The sequence below is a fragment of the Podarcis filfolensis genome (assembly GCF_964270895.1).
Source record: "Podarcis filfolensis genome assembly, chromosome: 2".
Lineage (NCBI taxonomy): Eukaryota > Metazoa > Chordata > Lepidosauria > Squamata > Lacertidae > Podarcis > Podarcis filfolensis.
The window spans coordinates 54,774,862-54,800,853 of NC_139605.1; the positions used below are offsets into that span (position 1 = coordinate 54,774,862).

A 25,992-nucleotide genomic window follows, 5' to 3' on the forward strand; every position below is an offset into this window, starting at 1 on the left:
ATAAAAAGGTAAAGGTAAAGGACCCTGACAATTAAGTCCAGTCGCAGACGACTCTCGGGTTGCGACGCTCATCTCGCTTTATTTATCTACTTGCACTTTTTGGCGTGGTTTTGAACTGCTGGGTTGACAGGAGCTGGGACTGAGCAACAGGAGCTCACCCCGTCGTGGGGATTCGAACCACCGACCTTCTGATCGGCAAGCCCAAGAGGCTCAGTGATTTAGCAAATTGCTATGATCCATTACTGATCTTTCTTTTTTCTTTTATTGCTTTTATTATTGATTGAAATTGAAATGAACAAAACCATCTCCCAAGTGTCTACCAAATGATCACATAACATTCATTCCTTTCCCTGAGCCAGAAGATTGTACCTAGTGTTATGTGTTGGACACATTACAGCCAGGCAAAAACATTCAAAGTATAAAGCAGGGCCAGGGAAGCGTGTGACCTATGGAAAGTTTACAGCAGGAGTCGGCAAACCACAGTCCGAGGGCCAGATCCAGCCCATCATGGATGGTCTGTGAATCGTGTGGATTCTGTTCATTAATTTTGTCTTTGTTAATTTTTTTTTCTGCGCTGCCATTTTTGGGGGGCGCCATTTTCACCCCTCTCCTCACACACCACAGCACCTCCCCCCTCCTGGCATAGAGGAGGAAGGGGAACGGGCTGAGCACCATTTTGGGCAGCGCCTCTCAAGAGCCAGCCAGCCCTTTCAGGCCGCTCATCCCGCCGCCGCTGCCGCTGCTGCCAACCTCTGCCGCTCACAAGGGCAGGCACAGGAGCCGCAGTTGGCAGAGCACAGCACAGCGCCTCTCCAGAGCCAGCCTGCCCTTGCACTGGCAGCACCATAGGTAGGCAGGGGGAGGGGAGGGGCTGGGGGAGAGAGAGAATCCTCTGCTGCGTGCATGCGTGCAGTCTGGCCCGCCACAAGGTCTGGGGGACAGTGAACTGGCCTCCTCTAAAAAATGTTTGCTGACTCCTGGTTTACAGGGCCAGATAAAGAGACCTGGATGGTCATATTCAGCTCTCCTGTTTTGTTGTAGAATTTTACAATCATGTTAATGGACTCCCCAATAAAAATGGAGCTTCAACTTGTCAAGGCATTGGATGTTCCAGTTTTGTGCCAGTGTTTCCCAACTCTTCCAGGGCAACTTTGGGGAGGCAGTTTGAGGAAAAGAGATCTTGGTAAACTTGATCTTGCCCTTTGCTGTTTGGGTCTTACTAGGGTGGATTTGATTTAAATCATTTTTTAACAGAAAGACTCATTCTTGCTGGTATAATCTTAATATTTACAACCAAATGAAGGTTTCATTTTTGGAATATTAAATTTTCAGAGTAGTTTTTACAGTTATAGCAAAAATTACTGATTTGGTTATACTATTAGAAATACATAGACAGATGATTATGAAATTATTGTGATGTTTAATAAGTTAACAGTTTATATTTGGACAACTTTTCTGCTGTACTTTATTGGAAGGAGAAAAATGATCATTTCCTTAATAACAAGTTAAACAATTTATTTAACTAAAACAATAACATTATAGCATATGTATCCATGTTTGATAACTGATGATGTTAAACATGTTTTTAAAAAACTTAAACTGAGTTTTAGCACACATGAAAAACTTAAAACAAATCCTTATTTCCTGATGAATAGCCTTTGGACTATAATGTAACTTAAATAGAAAACTATCTTTAGAAAGAATTTTTCCTCCAAAAGCATTTTATTTTAAAAATTCAATTTAAATTTAGTTTATTTTATTTATTATTATTATTTTTTTAAAAAGCATTGATTTTTATCCATCATGGGTCTTACCTCTTGGTTTGAATAGCTAAGAAGAATAGTTAACTATAACCGTTGGTTGGTGTTGACTTCAGTGGAGCTAATTTTGAAATAAACACACTTGGGATTGGGCTGTAGAAACCTCTGCAGGATTATCTGAAGCCACTTTGCCAGTTGTAGAACTAGAGTTAAAACCAAGGATTTCTGTTTTATGTGAAACTCTAGATGATGGCACTGTTATCTATCAGGCCAAGATATGGATACTTTGAGGGTGGAGCCTTTCCGTTTAGACTACATATTTGCTTTCAGAATAGTTTGTTGTACCTACTTTACAGGAAGCCTTTTCTTCCTAGGTTGTGGAGTATGGACTGTTTGTGAAGCACTGTAAAGTAGAAGTTTATCTTTTGGAGCTGAAGCTGTGTCAGAACAGTGATCCTGCTAATCTTATGAGCTCTTATTTCAGCAAAGCAGACACCGTTGGTAAGTAGCTGTTTGCTAACGCCACAACACACCTTGAAACACATCTACACTTAGTGGTGTCTAGTAATTTATTTAGATCATTAAATGGGGCAAGTATATTTTACCATTTTCTTCTTGCAAATTTTGTTTTCACAATCATCTGAAATTACTTCTTTTCCCCCTGTGAAGTGGTGAATGCTTCTACTTATCTGATCCTCCTATAGCATTGCTAAACCACGATTTCACTCCAGCTTTTATTATTTGTCCTTAGAACTGACAGTTACTCTTCAGCTTTAGATGCTTCTGCCATTGTTCAAACAATTCTACCAGCAGACTGGTTATTTCAGTAGTAGTAGAATGTCAGCTTCAGATAACCCTAGCTGCATTTTAAATAAATGATTCCTTATCTTTTAAAGTGATAATATTTAGCTATTTCAGGCAATACAACTATGGTCAGAAATTAAATTTTATAGAAAATTGGTATGTATAGATACAGTTAATAATTCACCAATGTAAAATAATCCAGAATTAGTATACACCTTCTTGTTTATTTAGCACTAGTAAATAAGCACCTTTTTACACTTTGAACAAGCCACACTCCTCCAACCTAGTCAAAATACAGCTTGTAATAACTTTGTCTCTTTCTTACCAGCTACTATTGAAAATGAAATGCGAAAGCAGTTTAGTATTCCTGACGGAAAAGAAATTAGGCTGTGGAGCAGATACATGAGTAATACTTATGAGCAGTTAAGCAAACTCGACAGTACTATACAAGATGCGGGGCTCTATCAGGGACAGGTAAGAAGTCCAAATGTCGCATGTTGTATTGCTCACCCTGTGGGCTGTCGATAAAGCTGTAATTTGTAAAAAAGTTACAATGGGAGGAATTCAGGGTAATACTATGGCTGTCATTCTGTCAGGGCCAGCTTTTCAGCTTGCCAGACAGAATTATTCCTCCTCATCACCACCCTGGCATGCTGTTCTGGGGGTTCTTCTGACAGCTCTACAAGCCAATTTTGGGGCACACGGGGCGGGGGAGCCCAACTGTGCTAGCAAGAGCTCTTGCTAGTAGGACTTGGAAGTTGGATCCCATCCCATGTGATTATGAAGTCATACAAAGTATTCTGAAATTTGAGCTGGTTTCTCAACTATTTGGCCAGGTTCATTCAAACGCCAGCCATTGTGGAAGAGCTACTGCATTCACAGCCTAGCAGCAATCATATACAGGCAGCTGCATGTGGTGGCTGTTTCTGCCATTGTGTGATTTGTGGGCCTGGAAAAGACAAGTTGTGATCAAATTGCCACAGTAGTGTGAACAACTCTTCTGAGTAGATGCTGATTCCTTAAATGGTAACTTGTAAATGCTGCTGAGTGAAAACCCTTCCAGAGCCTCCTTTACATCCTAAGGTGTTAGCATGGGGGTTATTTAATTGGGAATCTCCTGTTTTGTAAGCACTGATTTGCTTGTATTTTTCTGCACGGAACCAAAGAAAGCCCAGATCTATAAGATAGCACTCCTTTTACCTAGTTTTACTATTATTTTTCTTTAACTTTAAAGGTAGTGTTAATAGAAGTGAAGAATGAAGATGGTACGTGGCCCAGGCAATCTCAGACAAAGTAAGTTTTTCTCTATTTATACTTTCCGTTTCTCTATCTCAGTTTAGACATTGCAAAACCTGAACACCAAACCATGGTTTTGTGATGTCTGAATTGTGCCTCTGTCTAACTTGGGTCTGCTCTGTCTAACTTGGGTCTGAGAGGTGTCTCTACCACTGTTTAACTTGGCATGATATTGACTATTTTGCTTCTTTCTCTATTCTGTTATTATTACATTGTGTTTATTGTCCTGTTGTATTTTAACTTGTTAGCCACTTTTGAGAGCTTTCAGGCTAAACAATGAGATAGGAAATGCCCCATTTTTCTAAATTGAAGTAGCATTGACTTAAAAAATAAGTACCAAAAACATACTTTAAAGTTACATTTCTAATTCTTGACGGAATTAATCTTATTTTACAATATTGAAATAATACTTTCCTTAAGAGGTAGTGAAATGCGCAGCTCAACTTTTTAAAAAACAGTGAAGAACTATCCTATGCACTGCTTCATTCTGACTTGAGCTTGTTGCAAAGCCATCTACAATTTAAGCCACATGTAAAGATTCACCTAACCTGCCCCTACAAAAGATTCCCGCGGGGATTTCGTCCCTTCTGCCCCCCACATGATCCCCAAATTGGCTTGGGAAAGATCAGAAGAACTTCTAGCACAGTACATGGTTCGCATACGTGGAATTATTGGAAGATGAAACATTGAATTCCACCCAATGTATCAGGCATTACAATTCTTATTGGTCCCTGACCACAGCTGGAGGTAGTTAAAATGTTAAGAGTATTTACAAATCACTGGTAGATTATGCCAATGAATATCTATTCTACCTAAGCCTTCTTTTTCAAAAGATAATCATTTCATTTAGTAGATTAATTTTAGTCCTAAAAATCCTGTTGGTTGCCTTCTGTTCTGCTGGGAGGTCTTGCTAGCCTAGTACTCATTACAATGATTGATTGTGGATCAAACACTGATTCAGAAGTATGGCTCTTTCCTTGCAATTATTTGGAGATCTGTTAATCAGCTGGAATGCAAACGTTGGCGCATTGTATCATGCGCTCTGCCATGTAAGAAATTGCCTTGTGTAGCTTAGTGCACTTGCATAAGTTCTCCTTGGTATTTTACAATAGGGAAATTTCATACAAAATGAGGGTGAGTACTAGATTTCTAATTCCATTGACTCAAAAACAATCCACCTCTTCAACCTGATGTCATTCCTTCTGGTTTGGAAATCCAGAAATAAACAGTTTAAAATAGTAAACTATACTAAAAAGTCAGTTAAAGAATCTCAGGAATTATTTTTTTTTTAAAAAAAAACAAAAACCCTGATGGGATTTTTATTACTTTTTTTCCCTCCCAGATCAAGCACTGCAACAAGCAGAAATCTAGCTACCTCTTCAAAATCATCAGCAAGCTCTTGCTCCTCTTCAACCATTACAAATGGTGATAGCAATAACTCCTATAGTTTGAACTGCTCCAGCCTTGGCAAAGGGTAATAGCAAGAATGTGTCTGCTATTCTTTATGTAACTTCCTTTCTCTGAATACTTTTATGCATTCTCTTCTTTATTAAATAAGGTTCTGCCCTGAAGCATTCATGGCTCCACTGTTCGGAAGCTAGCTATGTATAACTTTAAACTTAACTTCAGTTTCATGGCCCTCTGGCATTTTTTTGCCAGTTACTATTCCATTAAGATGTATGAGTTCTGCCATTTTTTCCTACAATAGCACTTTATCATACAATAGCTGATAGGGAAAAAATGCCACTCTAAAATAGTTCATTAAACCAGATTGCGTTCTCCCATATAAACCTACTAGGACATTTGAGATCTCCCTTGGGGGCTGTGCTCTCAAGGTGCTTGGTGGTTACTTGAGGCAAGGCTTCCCAGTCATGGCACCAAAATTATGGCAATTCCTGTCAAGCAGATTCACATTGCCTTTTCCTTGATATGGTAGTTTTGAGATGCCTGGCAAACACAGTATTACATTGGAGGATTGTAGGACCCTCTGACTTCAGTTGTTCTTTTTATCCTGCTTGGTTGGGGGTTTTTGTGGTGGTGGTGGTTTTTCCTACCTTTAGTTCTAGTCTTGGTTTCATTTTTCATTAGCATAATGTTCCGGAAACCAAAAAGCAGGATATGAGTATTTTAAGCAAAATGTAATATCAGTAAACTGAGTGTCCACCTACAGTATGAAATGGTACAGTCAGGCAGCAGACTGGCTACCTCATAATACTTGATTGTGAGAACTAGGTCTGAGGGAGGAATTTTATAGTGTAGGCATGTGTATGCTATAGATCATTTGGAAAGTTTGCTTTGTCTTCAGTTTGAGTTACGTGTTTAATTGTATTGTGTTTTTACATTCTGTAAACTCCCCATAAAATTTTGATGCAGGGCGGGTAAGAAATACAATATACATTATTTTTGTATAGCTGTAAATAGTTTCTTAGCCGAAATATTCTGCAACCTGTTATCATATTCCAGTATGTTTCCCCCCTCCAGAGGTTCTAGCTTTTCCTGCAACTCCTACAACAACAGGGAGAGCCCTCCTCAGTCACAGCCCGGTCTCTGTGGGCTCAGTAACCTAGGAAATACATGCTTCATGAATTCAGCTTTACAGGTAAAGAACTGGTACAATCTGCTGAAGAACCTAGAGTGGTAGGCACTGTACTGCTTGGGTTTTATACTACCCCATCTTAAATTGTATAACTGTTAGGTTCCCATACAGCTTGGAAAACCTACATAATGCTGTGGGTTACAATGGAAGATAGAAAGCTGCATTTTTCTAGAGTCAGAACACTGGTCTCAATATTGCTGATATGTTATAAGCCAAACCCTGGCTCCTCTATGAGTAGCACAGGAGCAGCAGGGCCAAGGGAGGAGCAAAGTGGCTACACTTTTTGCTGCGAGAATCCACTCACTCAATCATACTTAGCCATTGTTTGGATTAGCATTGTGTGCAACTCAGGCTGCTGACTGGCAGCAGCTCTCTAGGGTTCAAGGCATGAAACTTTCTCAGCCCTATATGATGATGCCAGCATTTGAACATGGAGCCTTTTGTATACACAACAAGTGGTCTACCCTGAGCTATGACCCCGCCCTCCCAAAATAGAAATAACCCAGCTAGTACATATTACTCAGTTTTCTTCTTTCAGCAGTTTCCATATGTAATATTTAATGTAGCTTGCAATACAGTTCTGTATAGGGTGATTTTGCTGACTCTAGTACAATTTTAGTTTTCATTGGGCTGAAAATGGGTTGTTGGCATGGCTTTCTTTTTTATGCATTTCTTGTGTCTGAATGTTCTTCTAGTGTTTGAGTAACACCCCTCCACTGACTGACTATTTCTTGGAAGATGAGTATGAAGCTGAAATAAATCAGGAGAATCCTCTGGGAATGAGAGGAGAAATTGCAGAAGCATATGCAGAACTCATCAAACAGATGTGGTCTGGGAGAAATTCTCACGTGGCCCCCCGCATGTTCAAAGTAAGTAGACTTTCTGTCATTGCAACACAGCTAGAGGAAGTGACATTTTTGGTTTCATGCTTTCTGCATGGAGCTTTAATGTTAGCCCTTGGGGAAATACTTTCCCCATCATGAAATGTCTAGCCTGGTAGCTTAGGTTGAACTTAAAAGAATGCTAAGTATGATATGGACTCCTGAGTGCTACAGTGCCTTAATAATTCACTGAATGTTGCATATTGCAGGGAAATGCCATGCATTCTGTTTAGAATAGTTGTAGCTTCTAAAGCTTTTACTGATACAATTTGATTTTTAACAAGATTTTAGGAGTTATCTGACTTCTTTTTTGAGAACTGTTTTATCTGTTTACTTTTTATTGTTTTGTACCACTGTGGTATGTTGTAAAGTGCAATATTCCAAATAAAATTGAGCCGAAAGTTAGCAACTTTATATCTCTCTGAAATTAGTTGTACACTGAGTTGCTTTTGAAACAGTTGTTAAAATTGTACACATGGTCTTCAAATCACTTGTTGATATTCTGTAGTCAAATAAGTAACAAATGTACTTTATTAGCACGTTTGTCAGTTTCACAGAATTTTACATGGATTAACCATACGGCAACTGTATCTGATAACTGTTATCCAAAGAAACTGATATGAGAGGAGACTTCATACATCTTGGTATCTTTTTGACATTAGTTTATTGCTAGGAATTAGCTAATCTTCATTGAATTCTGCAAATGAGGCTAGAGTTACTGCTTTTCCCTTCACTGCTCACATGCATCTTCCTAATGTTATTTTTCCCTTTCTTTTTTTAATTTTAGACCCAGGTTGGCCGCTTTGCTCCTCAGTTTTCAGGGTACCAGCAACAAGATTCCCAAGAGCTCCTGGCCTTTCTTTTAGATGGTTTACATGAGGATCTAAACAGAGTAAAAAAGAAACCTTACTTGGAGTTGAAGGATGCTAATGGCAGGCCTGATTCGGTATGCTGCATAGACATTCCACTGCTTGGAGTTAAATTGTGCTATAAAAGACTCAACATATGTTACAAATTATTTTTGCCCATCCAGTTCCTTTGTTTGTCTTACTGAGGATGTCTTTTTCTTAGCAAATGAATCCATGAATCAGTCCACTTGGGACCATTGACTCTTAGCCAGGCTTCAACAAATATGCTTTCCATTGTGAGTGTGGCCCTGTGCTCTGATAAGCAGGTAGCCTTCCTCCTAATTTTGAAGATGCATACATGGACGAGATTGTCCAAGCAGTTGCATGGCAAACTCCACTAGCTCCAAAGTTGGATCAAATTAGTGGCACTTACTAGAAAGGCAGAGTCCAGATAGGCGATGCAGGATCACAACAGGCATGGCAAAGTACAGTTTGTCAGGACACTGGACAGATCACTGTGACTGATGCTGGCTGGAACTTAACTACAGTATTGAGAACACATTAGCTGTTTTCAGTTGTGGCCAGCCAGATATAACTATCCTTCCTCTCATTAAGAACATAAGACCTGCATAGCTAAATCACCATTATTGGGAAGTTTTTTAAATGTTTGATGCTTTATGATGTTTTATATATTTTGTAAGCCACCCAGTTTGGCTGGGGAAACCTGAGAGCCAGGTGACCCTTTCCAATTGCAGTCAGTTGCTGTAATCCTCCTTTCTTGGCCCTGTTTAAACCGAAGTAGAACAAGGGCTTAAAAGGGAATGACATAAATAATTACTTGGGGACAGTGCCCAATTTAAAGTTTCACTTAATTGGGCTGCTTTTCCATTGCAGGCCTAGTTTTTATTACGGTAATTTTGAGAATTGATGCCACACATACACACGCACACCCCCCCCAGTGTAGTGTTTATTAAATAACTGCCTTTGCATGAATGTCACAACGATCATAGTTGGAGCAAACATTGCCGAAAGCTACATATTTCTTAGGTTTGACTGTACATTACTAATTGCGCTGCAGTACTGCTTAAGCAGTTCCTTGTTCACTTGCTAGAAGCTACCTCTAATCTGCCTTTCCCTAGGTTGGGATTCACTGTCAGCAGCAGCCCTGCACAGAACGCTTCTCCTCCCCTGTGTGCCCCAAATTCCCTCTGAAATTGGTTTGGGTGGTGGGGAGAACCCCCAGAACAGCAGGGGAAGAGGAGGGGCATTGTTCCATCTTGCAAACTGAAATGCTTAGGCAGACAGAATGTTTGTAATAGTGTGACATTGGAATTCCCTCCCTAGAATTGGATTCTCTCATACTATGCAAATTTCACCTACACACTAGGGTGCAATCATCTTGTATAGTCTGTTCTGTTCTGTTCTGTTCTGTTGCAGGTCACTTGCATGTTGAATTACAGGTATACCAATAAGTGAATGATTTCATTGCATACAAACATAGTTGTTCAGCATCAGTTTGTCACATCACGTCCTTCTATTGTATTTCAGTAACCTTCCCTACAGATAAAAGATGTTTCGTCAGAACTTGCATCTTAATCTTTATACTGTGTTTCTGCTTCTCTGCAATGTGTTTTTATTTTTTGCAGGTGGTAGCAAAAGAAGCTTGGGAGAATCATCGATTGCGTAATAACTCTATAATTGTAGATATTTTCCACGGTCTCTTCAAATCCACATTGGTCTGCCCCAAATGTTCTAAAGTTTCTGTGACTTTTGACCCTTTTTGCTACTTAACCCTTCCATTGCCCTTGAAGAAAGATCGAACCATGGAGGTTTTCTTGGTTTTTGCAGATCCACAGCGCAAACCTACTCAGGTAAGTAGAGGTGTTCATGTTGGTCTTTGTTATGAAAGACAGAAAAATCAAAGTGTAGTGTTTTGTGCCCTCTGCAACTTACAAGAGGTTGCCTGCCTTTAGCATTACAATTCCGATACTAAGGGTCATTGTGTGAGCTGCGTTGTACGCCTCCCGCCTGCTCAATGTACATAGAAACACACTCAGATATCAGGTTCAAATCCCATAAAGCTCACATGATCACCTTGAGTCAATTACAACCTCTCTTACCTACCTTTTCTAGTTACCTACCTACCTTCCAGGATTGTTGTGAGGAAAAAATGTGCAGAGGAAGAGATCATATACAACACCTTTACCTCCAACAGATAAATGGAATGAAATCAAATTTAAAATAGATATAGCTGGAACAAACATTGCTGTCTTAAAATACACAGTTCACAACAAGCCTTCCTACCCCAGCATGTAAAATGACCAGCTTTGCATTATATGTGCATTATATATATATATATCAGCATACGTACACACAGAGATAAGATGCATCCAGTACCCAATCTTGAGATCAGTTTTACAGAGACTCTGGGAAGACAGCTAAGTCTGTACTCCAAGCATGCTCACCTGTGAGTACGCCCAACTGAGCATAGTAAGATTGACCTCAGCTGTATGTTTTGTGATCTACATGTTTGGAGAGGGAATCTGTCCAATCCATTTTTCAGCAGGTGAGATCCCAATTGCCAGTCATATTACACGCAGGGAGGAGGGAACCCCAAGGATGTTCACACAGAAGTGAAGCCCTGGCCACAATTACAGCCCAAGAATCAGAGATGACCTCTCTGATTTCAGTCACTGCCTAGCAACAACATTCCCACAAAGAAACCTAATTGGCCTGTAATTATGGGCTGATAATTTTGGATGTAGTTTCCACTAAACAATCTTTCACAACCTAGTATTCTGCATATTTCTGAGTCTTAAATAAACTGAATTTTGTTGCTAAGTGTCATAACTTATACCTCACAAACTACATAGGGTAGTATCTGACTGAATTGTACTCAGAGTAGATCCACTGAAATCAATCAAGTTAAGTCATCGGGTGTATATTGCATATGACTAATATTAGATATCAGCAATAGTGACCCCCTTAGCAATAGTATTAATTGCTTCTTGGTAGATTGCAAGCTGAACCCCCAATACAGTGTATCTTTCTAGCTTTAGTTAAGAGTAAAAAATGCCAGTTTTTTCCTGTCATACCATTAGCTTTTTACAATCCCAGCAGTGCTTATAACAGGACAACATTTTTACATTTAAATCTATCCTAATAAAATGTAGTTTCTTCACAATTTTGCTTGATTGCACAAACAATGGTGGCTGGTTTGGACATAACAGTAAGCCAAGGGTAGTGGTTTGTTGCTCCTACTTACTAGCAGGTAGGAGAAAAGCAGAAGCTACGTTCACAGTAAACTGTTAACCATGTCTGACTATAACACGCAAACACACCCTGTATCAAACCTGGTTACTGATGCTGATCCTTAAGTCTAGAATTGTATTCCTTACCAAGGTTTATTTTGCCTAGTATAAGTGTAATGTTCTGCTTTTTTCCCCAGTACAAGGTAATTGTGCCAATGATGGGGGCTGTATCTGACCTGTGTGATGCACTCTCAAAATTCTCCGGGGTTCCTGCAGAAAATGTAAGGCTAAATAATATTGTGTGATAAATAAAAGGGCTCAGTTTTCTACAAAATGTTATTAGGTAGACTGATTCCTGAATTAGTTAAAAATAACTTTAACAAACATTAAAAGAAGGTGACTTGATATTGTGGAGTGGGCACATCTTTTAAAAGGTTGTAAATTTTTCTTTTTAGGGCAAGAAGTGAGGAGTCACGTTCCACTTTCCACATGTTAAAATGTTTGTCTATACAGAAACTTAGATGAAAACAAACTGTCCTCTTTCAGATAAAAACTCTGTACAGGAACAGCTTGTCAGCATGAGCCCATTCTCTGACCTTGTCCTTGTTCTGCTTGCCCTAATACCAACTATGTATAGCACTCATTTTGAAAGATGTCCCCAAGTGCTTGAAGTGAGCATTGGGTCGAAGTGAGACCTTGGATCCTTAGCACTGATAACTCCTTGATAATTATGCACATTCTACAAATATTTAATAGGAAGGGCATTCTTAGCAGAATTTGGTATTGTGTTACAAATGATCTGTATGTAGTTGAGAATTGATCTTGTGTAATAATGAAGAGTTCTTTAAACTGGAAAGATTATCTATTTCTATATCTTATATAGCTCAGTCTGTAGATCATGAGGCTGTTAATCTCAGAGTCGTGGGTTCAAGTCCCACGTTGGGCAAAAGATTCCTGCATTGTAGGTGTTGTATTAAATGAACCTCGTGGTCTCTTCCAACTCTACAATTCTATGAAATCGTCTGGTGAAAGACATCATCTTAATGTTTTATAATCAGATAATATTTAAGAGGAAAGAAAGAAAAATAACAATTGCTATTCTTGGGCTCTTTGAGAGTGTATTTGATGATGGTGATCTCATGCAAAACTTAAGGGATATTCTAGAAACCAGACCAAATAAATGGGGATTTGAGGGAATAGGAGGGAATCCTATTCTGGTTAGTGTATTCAGGTCAGTTCCCACCTACTTCTTTTGTCAGCTCCCTAATGTATACGATAGCCAACCTTAATTATCTTGAATTCAACTCTGTAAGCTGAAAATGGTGGAGAAGGTGATTGAGCTGGGAAAAGAACACATTTGGGATCAAGGAAGTAAGAAGAAGCAGTGGCTAGGCCAGTACTCTTGGGAGAAGAAGAACCCTGTTTCATTCCACTACCTAACTGCTTATTATCAGATCAAAGTTTTTGTTGCCAGTGGTTGTTAGGCATTCTCTTCGCCATCCTTGCTTTCAAGCAGCTGCTTTTCAAATTATATTGCCCATTTTGAAATTTTAAAGAGATTTTTCTCTGGGCAAGCTATTAAAGCAACCAGTTCTATTCCTTCAGTTTTGGCATCTGTTTTCTTGGCAAACACAAGGAGTCTTAACTATTCCTCATCGCTGAGATCCAGTATATTGTACTAGTTCTTTCATTTGACTACTGGTTTGTTTGTTTTTTGTTGTTGTTTTTTGCTTAGTCGGCTTATTTAGGGATGGGGTGGTGCTGTGGGTTAAACCACAGAGCCTAGGACTTGCCAGTCAGAAGGTTGGCGGTTCGAATCCCCGTGACGGGGTGAGCTCCCGTTGCTCGGTCCCTGCTCCTGCCAACCTAGCAGTTCGAAAGCATGTCAAAGTGCAAATAGATAAATAGGTACCGCTCCGGCGGGAAGGTAAACGGTGTTTCCGTGCGCTGCTCAGGTTCGCCAGAAGCGGCTTAGTCATGCTGGCCACATGACCCGGAAGCTGTACGCTGGCTCCCTTGGCCAATAAAGCGAGATGAGCACCGCAACCCCAGAGTCGGTCACGACTGGACCTAATGGTCAGGGGTCCCTTTAACTTTACCTTTACCCTCGGCTTATTTAAGCATGAGTCACTTGACACCAAACTTCCTCTTGGGGTTGGACTAGATGATCCTTGGGGTTCCTTCCAGCTCTACAATTCTATTATTCTGTGATTGGAGAATATTGAAAATGCCTAGGAGAAATCTTCAATATTTTTCTTGAACTTGGCTTATATTTTGATTATCATTATGCTATTCTGACTTCCATTCTCAACTACTTCCTGTTTTTAGATGGTGGTGACAGATGTTTATAATCACCGATTCCACAAAATTTTCCAGATGGATGAAAGCTTAAGTCAGATTATGCCAAAGGACAACATCTTTGTGTGAGTAACCGGTTCTTTGGGAAGAGTAGAGATAAGAAACTTCTGCTATGTAACATTTGAGTGTTTAGCCTGAAAAGATTATTTGGTACCCACAATTTATGTAGGTGATCAGTAGTTCTTACATTGTGTTGTATGCTGTTCTGATGAGATATCATGTGGTGTGGGACACATATTGTTTAATTAGTGACCTTTGAGGTGTTTGTGTGCTGCTATTTTCCTCTTGGATTTTTTATTGTTTAGCTGTGCAGATGCCAATAGATTCTAGAAAACATTGGGGCTATGTTACATGGAATGCTAAATCTCCACTGAAATTTACTAACATTTTTGAAACTTAAAAGAGCATGAAAATGTTTACATTTACATTGGGAAATCAGGCATGGAGAACTTGTGACAATTCGAAACTAAACCTTAAACTTTGGGTTCTAGTTTTAAAGTTAGCTGTAAGCCTGCCTCACATACACCTACCCCGAACTTCCAGTGTGTCTGCAGGTATTGTTTTCTAAGTATCTGTCATGTGCACATTCCTATAAAGTTGTGTATATATGAAATGTTGGTGGATAAACATCATGAGCACTACCTTGTGCTTCTCTTGTCAATCTTTTGGGAATGCACCAGTAAAACTGATCCTGGAGTTGGTCAGTTTGGGCAAGTTTGGTGCAACATTTATTTATAGTAAGTGGATGGGGCTTGTTCATCACTGTCAAGTAAGAAATGGCTAGAACAGAGACATTTTAAAAGCAGTATATTTTGACATCTTACAATGCACCTCCTTTTAAGAAGGTTTTTTTTTTGTGTGTATACGGTATACATGCATGCGAGCACACATACACATACTGTATTAGAATTGCATTTTGGATTGTATTCCCATTGTGTTGGAGCTATGAGCACAAAAATGAACTATAAAAGATGAGCCTTTAAACTAAGTTCTTAGCAATTGGATATGATGGCAGAACATCACAAATCCTACTAAATTTATCTATTTTTAAATTCCTAAAAACTCTCTGTATTTAGTTAGGACTTCGTTAGATATTTGTTAATGGCAGATTGTTTTGCAGTTCTTTAATAGGAATCTTCAAAATAGTTAAAGTCAAGCAGATTGTGAAATTAGATTAGGAGAAGTGGTGGTAGTGGCAGTACAGTGATTGACTATTGATATCAAGTGACAGTGAAAATTTGTTGGTGGCAATAGGAGGGTCTGGCTTTGTTTTGTGTAGTATTTATAGAGCTGCATCATTAAGCCTCTCTAAAATGATAACATGGTTTTGTTAAATACTAGGCAGGTTCAGAATAAGAATTTACTCATCCACAATGGATAAAGAGGCCAACCTAGCATAACTAAGACTTGGGTGGGCCTGATCTCACCCATCTCTCTGACCAGTTACTCGGTGCAACAGCAGGGCAAACTTCAGTGCTGGGGATAGAGGTACAGTGGTACCTTGGTTCTCAAACTTAATCCATTCCGGAAGTCAGTTCCAAAACCAAAGCATTCCAAAACCAAGGCATGCTTTCCCATAGAAAGTAATGCAAAATGGATTAATCCGTTCCAAGCTTTTAAAAACAACCCTAACCCTAAAACAGCAATTTAGCATGAATTTTACTATTTCACGAAACCATTGATGCATAAAATGAAAGCAATAATCAACGTACTGTAATATAAAATAAATAAGACAGTATTGTAGATGATAAAAATTAAAATAATTTCCCCCCCTTACCTGCACTGATGATAGTCATTGTTTGGATGGGGGACTTTTATCCATTTCCACAGTCACAAAATCAATCAGTAGCTGAACTGGGTTCCACACAGTCACAAAAACAAATCAATCAAAAAACTCTAAAAACAAAAACGCAAAATAAATAGCAAAAAAAAGAGAGCACCAAACTTAGTCCATTCCAGAAATCCGTTTTACTTCCGAAATGTTTGAAAACCAGGGTGTAGCTTCTGATTGGTGCAGGTTCCCCAGAAACACTTCCAAAAAGCATTAGAAAACTGGAACACCTACTTCTGGGGTTTTGGCGTTTGAGAACCAATGTACCACATTATTGACATAGTTCTTAGAATTTCAGTGCAACTCACTAGTACACCTCTTGCTCTCAGGGCAGAATGAGAATGTCTTTACCTGATGTTGGGCCATAGAGACTGATTAGGGGTGCTGCTGGTATACCGTCCACACCCTGTTTCCCAACAGCCTTGATGGCTGTGGTGGTTGTGAAAATAGTATTGAAGGAACCCAGGATGATTGTCCTGGGTAACCTTCAGTGTGTGTGCCGAGGCTCCCAGGACCAGTTTTTGAGTTCATGATATCTGTGGTAACCATGCATCTGTCTCATCATCTATCTAAGATGTGGTAGGACATAGCTTGGATCTTGTCTTTGCTTCAAGTTGTGAAAGTGGTAGTGTCTGTCTCTTTCTGTGGAGTAGGGGGTGGGTGGGTTCTACAACACAGTCATCATGATCAGACCACTTCCTGGTGAAGTTTGGAATTGTGGTGCCTACATCCCACTGCAGGGGTGGAGGTCCATGGAGATTAATAGAATGCAGTGGATTCCTGAATGTTATGCAGGAGTTTCTGGTGGATAGAGTAAGTGAACCTGTCAAGGCCTTGGTCTCACTATAGAATGTCAAGATGAGATGGGCCGCTAACAGAAATCCTCCCAAGTGCTCTCTTAAGTGCTGTGGAGTCCATTCAGTAGCCTGGTGCTTTGGGAGCTGCAAATGATGAAACAGGCTGCATTACCCTAGAGTACAGGTGGTGGAAGGCTTGTTGAAAAGCAAACAAAACACTTTTGTAGAGGTAAAACCTCTCTTAAAAAGAATTTAGCATCTCAGTTCTAGACTACCTAAAATGTTTGCTTGATTCCCCCCCCCCTTTTAAAAAATATTTTTAATTTAATTTTTCCATATATACTTCTTCTAACAATATATCTTTAACAATTTTTCGTATTTCCACCTTCCTCCCCTGGACTTCCCTCCTACTCCCGTTTTGTTTTATTTCCACATTGTTCACCCTGCGTATTGTTTCCCCAAAATTTTCCCAATACATATAGTCTTATTTTTTGTTGTATACAGTTGTGATTGTTTACTCAAACCCTGCCAATGAGTCCATTTCTTTATGTTGCCTCTTCATATATGTTGTAAATGGTTCCCATTCTCTTTTAAAGTCTTTGCTGTCCTTTTCATGTAATGTTTCTGTTAATTTTGCCAGTTCTGCATATTCCATAAGTTTTCCTTGCCATTGTTCTTTCGTTGGTATTTCTTCTGTCTTCCAAGTTTGTACTAATATGATTCTTGCCACTGTTGTTGCGTACATAAATAAATCCCCCCTCCCCCCCTTTTTTTTACATCTTGGTCTAAAATTCCTAGGAGGAATGCTTCTGGTTTCTTAACAAAAGTCTTTTTAAACATTTTTTAAAATTCATTATATATTATTTCCCAATCATTTCTAATCTTTTTGTATTCCCACCACATATGATAGAATGTTCCATCTTTTTCTTTACATTTCCAACAAGTTTTTGATCCCTTTTTATACATTTTGACCACTTTCTCTGGTGTTATATACCATCTATACATCATTTTCATATAATTCTCTTTCAATAAGATACAATCTATAAATTTTAGGTTTACCTTCCACATCTTTTCCCAGTCTTCAAATTGTATATTATGACCTAAATCCTGAGCCCACTTTATTTGTGCTGACTTTACAATTTCATCTAACATTTCCCTATAAAGCTTGAAACTGTATAACTAAAACCTTTCTTATTGTCTTCCTTAAACTATTCATTTAATTGTCTATGATGTAACCAGCTTTGTAAAAAGATCTTCAATTCCTCATATCCTTTCAGCCTTAACCCTTTTTCCGCCTCTATTAATAATTCCCTATATGTTGGCCAATTTCCTCCCTTACTAAGTGGCTTTCATGCTAATGCTTCCACCGGCAAGAGCCACCATGGGGTTTTTGGTTCTAGAAAGTCTTTATATTTATTCCAAACTTTTATAAGTGTTTTTCTTATTATATGATTATGAAAACCTTTATGTTTTTTATCTTTCCCATACCATAAATATGAATGCCAACCAAATCTATTATCATGTCCTTCCAAGTCCAGTATTTCATCTCTTTCTAATTTAATCCAATCCTGAATCCACGTGATGCAAGCTGCTTTGTAGTATAATTTCAAGTCTGGAAGGGAGAAGCCACCTCAATCTTTAGTATCTATAAGTATTTTATATTTTATTCTAGGCTTTTCCCCATTCCAGACAAACTTAGAAATACCTTTTTGCCAGTTTCTGAAGCAGACAAGATTGCTTATTCCCACCCCCCTCTTCTTTACATGCTTCATTAATTGTGTCAGCTCAAAGGCAGTGCAGTTTGTGTAAAATGAATTCTAGATACAGTCCCTGATAGCAGTGAAGCTGGCAAAGACTCCTGACTGAGCCCCTGGCAAGATTCCGACCGTTAGCATACTGAGTTAGATGGATCAGTAGAGGCTTCCTGACTAATGATGCTTAGACTTGAAAGAATGGATTTGAGCAACGTTCTGAACTGAAGCATTTGAGTTCTTCAAATGTAAAGTGAACTTTTAAGGTTTATTAACAAATGTGATTAATATATTACACTCTCCCTTGTTTTGTATCTGCATTGCTCTTATACATTTGGAAGTTGATAATGGCTTGTCGAGGCATCTCAGTTCCAGCATTATGCAAATTATATTTTGTACTAATCCCATTTTAGAACCCAAATCATGATTTTGAGCTTTCAAGCATATATGCAGATGATGTTAGAGCTTTCATACTTGGTCTACGCAGCATTCCTATCTCTTGATACTGTGATCTTCTGGGTTGGAGTCATGGCCATAACCATGGTTTGTCAACTCGAGTCATCATACCCAACTCTGGTTAGGACAAAGCACAATTTGAAAACACGTTTCAAAACAGGATTGTCTTAATTCTCATTTGCTAGCCTACCACAAACCATGGTTTGTCATTTCAGCTATTAGTGGCCTCATTCGCATGTATCTACCCATAGGTTACAAACATCTGAGGTCCTATTGGGTGTCCCACTACTTAAGGATGGTGTGCAGTAATGCACGGGTGGACCTTTTTCATGGCAACACCCAGATTACTAAAGCTTAGTTTAGTGTTACATGTCCAAATTTTAGGGTCATGTGGTCCCCTCCATTTTCCTCCAGTGTAGTCACAAGAGAATCAGCTTTCAGCTTAATTATTATTATTATTATTATTTATACCCTGCCCATCTGGCTGAGTTTCCCCAGCCACTCTGGGCAGCTTCCAATCAAGTGTTAAAAACAATACAGCATTAAACATTAAAAACTTCCCTAAACAGGGTTGTCTTCAGATGTCTTTTAAAGTTAAGATAGCTGCTTATTTCCTTCACATCTGAAGGGCGCCACTACCGAGAAGGCCCTCTGTCTGGTTCCCTGTAACCTCACTTCTCACAATGAGGGAACCGTCAGAAGGCCCTCGGCGCTGGATCTCAGTGTCCGGGCTGAATGCTGGGGGTGGAGACGCTCCTTCAGCTAATAATAGTTACTCGTTATGTCCAAACCCAGACAAGCTGTTTACCATTTATCAGGGTTTAGAGACTCAAATTTCAAATTGTGGTTCATGAGCCTGTCTATTTCCTGAAAACATCGTTAATAGTAAGCACAGCTTGGATACAAAAAGTAATCTTGGTTAGCTGAAAAACGAAGCAAAAGTTTCCTCACAGCCATGCCTGAGCATGAGAAGGGATTGGGATGCAGTACACAAAGACACTAAATTAGTGTAACACTAACTTAGGGTGATATTGCCGCTGTTTGGTGGAATAGCATTCCTGTTGAGATATGGCAGGCAGCCACTATCTGCACTTTCCTGCAAAAATTGAATATGTTTTTGTTCCTGTGATAAACTCGCACCAATGCATTCTAAACCCATGTATACTGTATTTTTCGCTCCATAAGACGCACCTTTTCCCTCTTAAAATCTAAGGGGAAATGTCTGTGAGTCTTATGGAGCGAATGTGTGGTCCCTGGGGCTGGGGGCGGGACCCGGGCTTCCTTTGCCAGCCCCGACAAGCTCTGGGAGCAGCTTTTCCCAAAGAGCAGGCCTTCCCGCTGCTCCCCGGGTCTGGTGGTGAGGGAAGCTCGGCTTTCCCCACCGCCAGCCCCACAAGCAAAAGGAACCCGAGGCTATCTGGAAAGTGAGAGCGGTCAGTGCGCACCGACCCCTCTCGCTCTCCAGGCTTCAAAGATAGCCGCCTGAAGCCTCTGGAGCGCAGCGGGAGCTCCTGCTGCGCTCCAGAGGCTTTGGGTTCCTTTCGCTGAAGGGTAGGCGCCCCTTCAGCGAAGGGGCTCCGTTTCTCCTGCCGCTTTGCTGAAGGGGCGCTGGGCAGAGAGGGGGAGAATTTTTTTTTCTTGTTCTCCCTCTCTAAAACAAGGTGCGTCCTATGGTCGGGTGCTTCCTATAGAGCGAAAAATACGGTATGTAGCAATTAAAATGTAAGTGCCTGTAATATTTCTACTTGGAGGGCTTGAAGCTTCAGAATGTGCATGATGTAGACCTGGAAAATGGCACAGAGCAAAGATTACCTCTGTTCCTTAAGGCAACTGTGGTGATCAAAAATGAATCCCTCCATCCCACAGTTTTTAAGTGAGAGGGAAAAGTTAGGTGAGCTGATCACCAATCTCCAGCATCTCATCTGTTTTGGAACCTGAATTGTTCTGTCATGTTTGTCTTTTTTTCTTTTTCAGTTGTGCTACTATTGACACCCTATTGCAAATATCGGAAATCACTTTTTTTCAGTAGCTGGGAGCTAACAAAGAATTTCCAGTATTAATCTATTAGCTGAATTGCTCTCTAGGTGTATTGCATACATACTTTAACCAGTTGTTAGAGGATTGGTTAATGTGGTACTGGTAGATGCGTTGGAGGCATTCACGAGTGACAGGAGATGTAAAGTTTGAGTCCAAGCATTTATAAGAACATGGTGGTCTAGCAGTGTTGCCGCCTGGAATCAGCAATTCTCGGGAAAGTTGCTTCTCCTACTGAATGTTCAGTTGACAGATTGTAATAAAGGTGATCTGCAAATCAATCTGGCAAAACTACATCAACATGCGTCACTTGTGCTGAATTCCCCCAGGCTAAACTAAAAGGGGCATTCAGCACTCAGTGCAGACACTTACTATTTTTTCCCCTTAGGTCCCATGATGCTCCGCCCCAACTAGGCTCCTGCTCCGATGTAAAGCCCCAGCATGTGCCATGATGGTGATATCACATCACCCAGGATCCTGCTGGAGCATGGAGCCAGCCTACAAGGGGTCAGGTAAGTGTCTATCATTGCACAAATATGCAAAGTTTTTGTCGGGTTTTTCCTTCCCAGGGGAAGCATCTTGGGATATGAGGCTGGAGAGATTTTATATGTTTGAGTGCCTTTGTTATCTTAGCCTGGATAATGGAGGCATTCAGCATATATGTTTAAAATTGATGAAACTTTGCCAAAATGATTTGCAGGTCACACTTAACTTACTGACATCAACTGTCATAATATTCTCATGCCAGTCACTTTACCCTGGTTTCCTGTCCACTTTACCTTGCATAGTTTCTCTACCCTTGTTTGCTTGGAACTGGTAAAAGACTGAATGGTTATGGAGATTTTGAATGTAGTATCTGAAATACAAGATTTATCCTATTACTCTTTGGTTTTCTCTCTGATAATGGGTTTTGGATGGGTGGTGGAATACAACTATAAACTAAGATAAAATCTGACCCTAGAAATGCTCCTTCCTTAGAGATTATATAGCCTGAAGCAAAATAGTTTTGAGTGATTCTGCTCTTTGCTTTAGAGCAGGGTTGGGTAACATTTTGGGACCTAAGGGACACATTCGCTCCTAGCCTACCCTCTGAGAGTCACATAGCAGCAGTAGGTGTGGCCACTCCCACACACTCACATATATACACTCACCCAGGGTTTACATAGGCAGGCAGCTCCCCTCTTTAGTTGATCCATGCAGATTAGATGAGGAGGAAGGGTTATCGCCCATTCTCCACTCTTCAAATGACTGATCTGATGACTGAGGAAGGGATCATTTGTAGCCACATTTGGATGCTGGGCTCTGCTGTCTACTTTGGCTATTTTTTCCCCTTTTGCAACTGTGGCCAAAATTGGTTGGTCTTGGGGGTCTAGAAAAAAAATTAAGGCCAGTGTCTGAATCTAACTTAATTGAAACATAATTCAGATTAATCTAAATTAACATTGTTAAAGAAGTCAGAAAAATAAGTCAGGGCTAAATCTAGAATGAACTTTTTGTAATTTGGGTCTTGAGTAAAAAAAGAAAGAAAAACAATATGTAAAGAACAAAGTACAGTAGCAACTTTGCACATTAAGCTAACCAATAATACCCATTGAAGCTATATTTTCATATCAATAATATTCTATTTAGGGTTATTGTGGAGGTTGTTAATAATAGTGGGCAGTTGCAATGTTTATGTACTTAGGTGTACAGTTGGTTGGTTTGTTTGTTTTACTTACGCAGTATCAATAGGATTTGAAAAATCTGGATGAATTCACAGACACCAAATGTTGAGGTACAGCAAGAGGAATACCTCCCTATATTCATGCATACAGATTGTTTGTTTACTTTCAGTGTGAGAGGCAAAAGGCTTTTTGTTTTGTAACTTTGGTAGGTACAGTTCCTCAGTTTTGCCACTCAGAGAAGTGGTGAGGAATCACTACAAGGCACCATTCTGAGTCGGGCTACTACTGCATGCATGGTGGAAGTGCTAGTAGATGGGAGGACTTTCATATTCATGGGAGGTGTTCAGAGAAGATACAAGTTGCAAGTGTTGCAATAATGAGGATGCTTGGTCTGCTGCTGTTTATTGGAGCTGTGCCTGAGGGAACAGTACTCCACTTCTTCACTTTCTTTGTCCCAGATGAGTTTCACAGGTCTTTTCCTTTTTCCCTATGGGTCCTGTACTCTCTTTCTCATTCTTTTGACCCCCTCCTCCCGATCTTTATGCACCCTTCAATCACCTGGTTCTCCTTGACTCCTAAAAAAAAAATCCTGGTTCCTAGCAAACTGATTTATTATTCCAGTACTATGTCATACAGCATTAAATTTTTCATGGCTCTAGTTGTTTGTTTAACGGGTGTTTGTGAATGCCTGTGGGTACAAGTTACTGTCTTGGGTTAACATCATAGGACTGATCACTAGATCTTTTTACATTGCATGTCTGCAGGCAGGGCCCTCATTTACCTGGTAACTTTTGACACTTTCTAAATAAAACCGTATCTAATTGTTCAAGTAAAGGGAGAAGGAAATGGTTTATTCAGTCATGAGCTTAGAATCAGCTCCTATTTTAAGAACTGTGATGTAGAATATGACTCTTCCAAGTGTGAATGCTTAAGACTGGCATGACACTCTTACCAGTTCTGAAAGGACTGAACTTTGCTCACTATTCTTCTCTCTTTTGTACAGATACGAAGTTTGTAAGTCAACGGAAGATGGTGCTGAATGCATCACTCTTTCAGTTTACTTCAGAGAAAAGAAAGCAAGACAATCCAGTGCTGCTCCGGGGACTGTTCTCTATGGGCAACCACTACTCATAGCTATACCCAAACACAAGCTTACCCTAGATCACTTGTACAATGTTATATTGGAGCGGATTAGGTGAGTACAGGACCTCTGTGGCATATAAGTTTACTCATTTCTAAGTCCAATCATCTCCGTTTCTCCAATTACTCTACAATAGGATTGTTATTAGATGTTACTAGTTTGTGTGCCCCTAATTGTTATTGTTCTGCATCCACTGGTAGCTTATCAGTATGAGTTTGAAACTGCAAATACTTCCATAGTTGTAGAATTTTCTGGCAAATGTCTTGTATTAACTTGGTTGGTTGAAACTCTTCCTTTATATGAACCCAAAAAGAATCTAAGATCAAAGACCAACTTTTTGTTACTAGCAGCTATCAACCAGATACCTCTGAAAACTCAGAAGCGGCACAAGAAACTCCTGGCCCTTATCTGTGTATTGCTTCTGTGTATACAGGTTGCATTAAGCTTCCATGAATTTCTCTTTGCTAAAAAAACTCCACCCCAAATCTAAACTAATAGTCATCACACAATGCATGCTTAACTTAACGAACTGAACTAAATTAGTTTGTTTATCTTGATGTTACCATATTTGTGAAAATGTTGATTATATTACAGCATTCTATATCCTAAGAGAAAACTCCTATGGTAATAACATAAACAGTGAATCAATGAAAAATTGTAAGGATGTGTGGTTCTCGTTTATGCTTTCATATCTCAGTTTGTTTATTTCATATTTTCTTTTACATATCTTACCAATTTTCAAGGAAATTCAAGGGATTTAAGGATCCTTTTATTTTATATGTGTATGATAATCGTAGTGGGTGAGGAAATATTTCTGTACTTTCAATTTGGCTGCTTTCCTGATGAGATAGATACCCAACTCCCATCAACCCCAGTCAACATAGGAATGGTAGGAATTGTAATCATCAACATCTAGAGGAGATTTTGCACTAATTGTTCTTTTCTCCTAATGTACCTGCCTTTCCAATAATGGGTCACTCGTGTCAGCGTTTAATGAAAAAAATAATTTATGTGTTTCAGTCGCTATGTAAAAGTTTCCTTAAAAGAAGAATGTTCTGAAGGATGTCCAGATAGTGAGAATTGCAATGGCTCCAGTAGTGTGTCTGAAGGTAAATTATCCTAAGATGGGTATTATTTAACTAAATCTGTGTTGTCTAAAGTAGTAGACATGACTCCTCAATAGTATTATACATCCTGTAGTAGTATACAACCTTCTGTGCTTTAGAAATATTCTTCAAATAACACTATTAAGTATATTGCATGTTGTGATAACTTGCAAAGTTGGGTACAGACTCCTCCCTGGTTCTCTCTGATTTAGCCGCATTCCTTTCAAAGCTGCTGTTGCAATCATTTGCTCATTAGTTTTTCAGACAAAGGATATTATAAATGCTATGGAGGAACAACAAAAGTGAAAAACAATTTTTAAAATGTGTTTCAGGTGATGTTGAAGAAATGGAACATCAGAATGGAGAGGAAGACAGTAAGGAGAAAATATCAGAAACAGATGCCTGCAAATCAGAGGACTGCATCCAGGATGACCTGGAAAAGGAAGGCCTGCATCACAGAAGGCATCTCTTTAGCTTCAGTCTTGTGAACTCTTATGGAACATCAGAAATAAACTCCCTTAATACAGATGGGAAAATCCTCAAGTTGAGTTGTAGGTATCTCCTCTAATTGTCATCCTAGACACACCTCATCTTTGGCAGATTTACATGATGTTATTGCTTTTCTTCTTTTCTTCTTTTCCAGCTCATGCAACTCTTGCTATTGATTGGGATTCTGACACCCGAAAGTTGCTTTTTGATGAACATGAGGCACAGGTGATTAGCGTTCTCCCACCTTTTAAAGGGCACAGCTGTAGTCTGGCCCCTTATAACTGTTGGCAGGGGGTTAGGCAAGATTATGTGGTTTATTCTGCCTTTGTACTTTGATAAAAGTACTGAGGAAATAGAGCAATGTCATAGAATATTGACAACAGGTCATTATCAGCACCAGCACAAGGCTTCTCAAGAGTTGGTGATCAGCTGGTGGTTCAGCTTTGTGCACACCGCTTACCACTGAGCTTTGCAAACCCCATTTTGGCTGACCCAGGTCTTTACCTGTCTCACACTTGACATCATATGTGTGATTACAGATATGGTATTGTACCATCTTTGTATGAGTAAAGTGTACAGAGGCATTACTAGAGAAGAGGAGGGCAAAGAATCAAGCTGAAATAAAAGTTGCAGACAATTAGTATAGAAGGGTTTAAAGTATTCTCCTGTGTGGTGTGTTAATTTTTAGAAGGTTTAACATGCATCTTACACTTGAGGAAAAAACATAATGTATATTTCTTTTTTGGTAGGCATTTGAAAAACACAACAGTATGTTTCAGCCACAGAAGAAGAAAACTACCGTAGCTCTGAAAGATTGCATAGAACTGTTCACTACTATGGAAACACTTGGTGAACATGATCCATGGTAGGTTTGCTGTGTTTTCTCATAGCAATAACATCTCTGGACTGTGTTTAGCAACTGACTAAAG

The 25,992-nt window shown here is 39.5% G+C and overlaps 1 protein-coding gene across 2 annotated transcripts in view; it reads left to right on the forward strand.

The window, feature by feature from the left end:
* USP4 (ubiquitin specific peptidase 4) overlaps nt 1-25,992 on the forward strand; it is a 37,907-nt gene that overhangs the window by 4,659 nt on the left and 7,256 nt on the right. Inside the window, exons 4-18 of one of the 2 annotated variants that reach the window (XM_083603296.1) lie at nt 2,135-2,261; nt 2,893-3,038; nt 3,799-3,857; nt 5,203-5,334; nt 6,342-6,459; nt 7,152-7,325; nt 8,125-8,283; nt 9,832-10,056; nt 11,634-11,717; nt 13,765-13,859; nt 23,331-23,522; nt 24,489-24,577; nt 24,907-25,125; nt 25,218-25,288; nt 25,813-25,928. In XM_083603296.1, coding sequence (XP_083459422.1) covers nt 2,135-2,261; nt 2,893-3,038; nt 3,799-3,857; nt 5,203-5,334; nt 6,342-6,459; nt 7,152-7,325; nt 8,125-8,283; nt 9,832-10,056; nt 11,634-11,717; nt 13,765-13,859; nt 23,331-23,522; nt 24,489-24,577; nt 24,907-25,125; nt 25,218-25,288; nt 25,813-25,928 — 2,006 coding nt within the window. The remainder of the gene's footprint in view (nt 1-2,134; nt 2,262-2,892; nt 3,039-3,798; nt 3,858-5,202; nt 5,335-6,341; nt 6,460-7,151; nt 7,326-8,124; nt 8,284-9,831; nt 10,057-11,633; nt 11,718-13,764; nt 13,860-23,330; nt 23,523-24,488; nt 24,578-24,906; nt 25,126-25,217; nt 25,289-25,812; nt 25,929-25,992) is intronic. The other variant, XM_083603297.1, reaches the window with a different exon arrangement.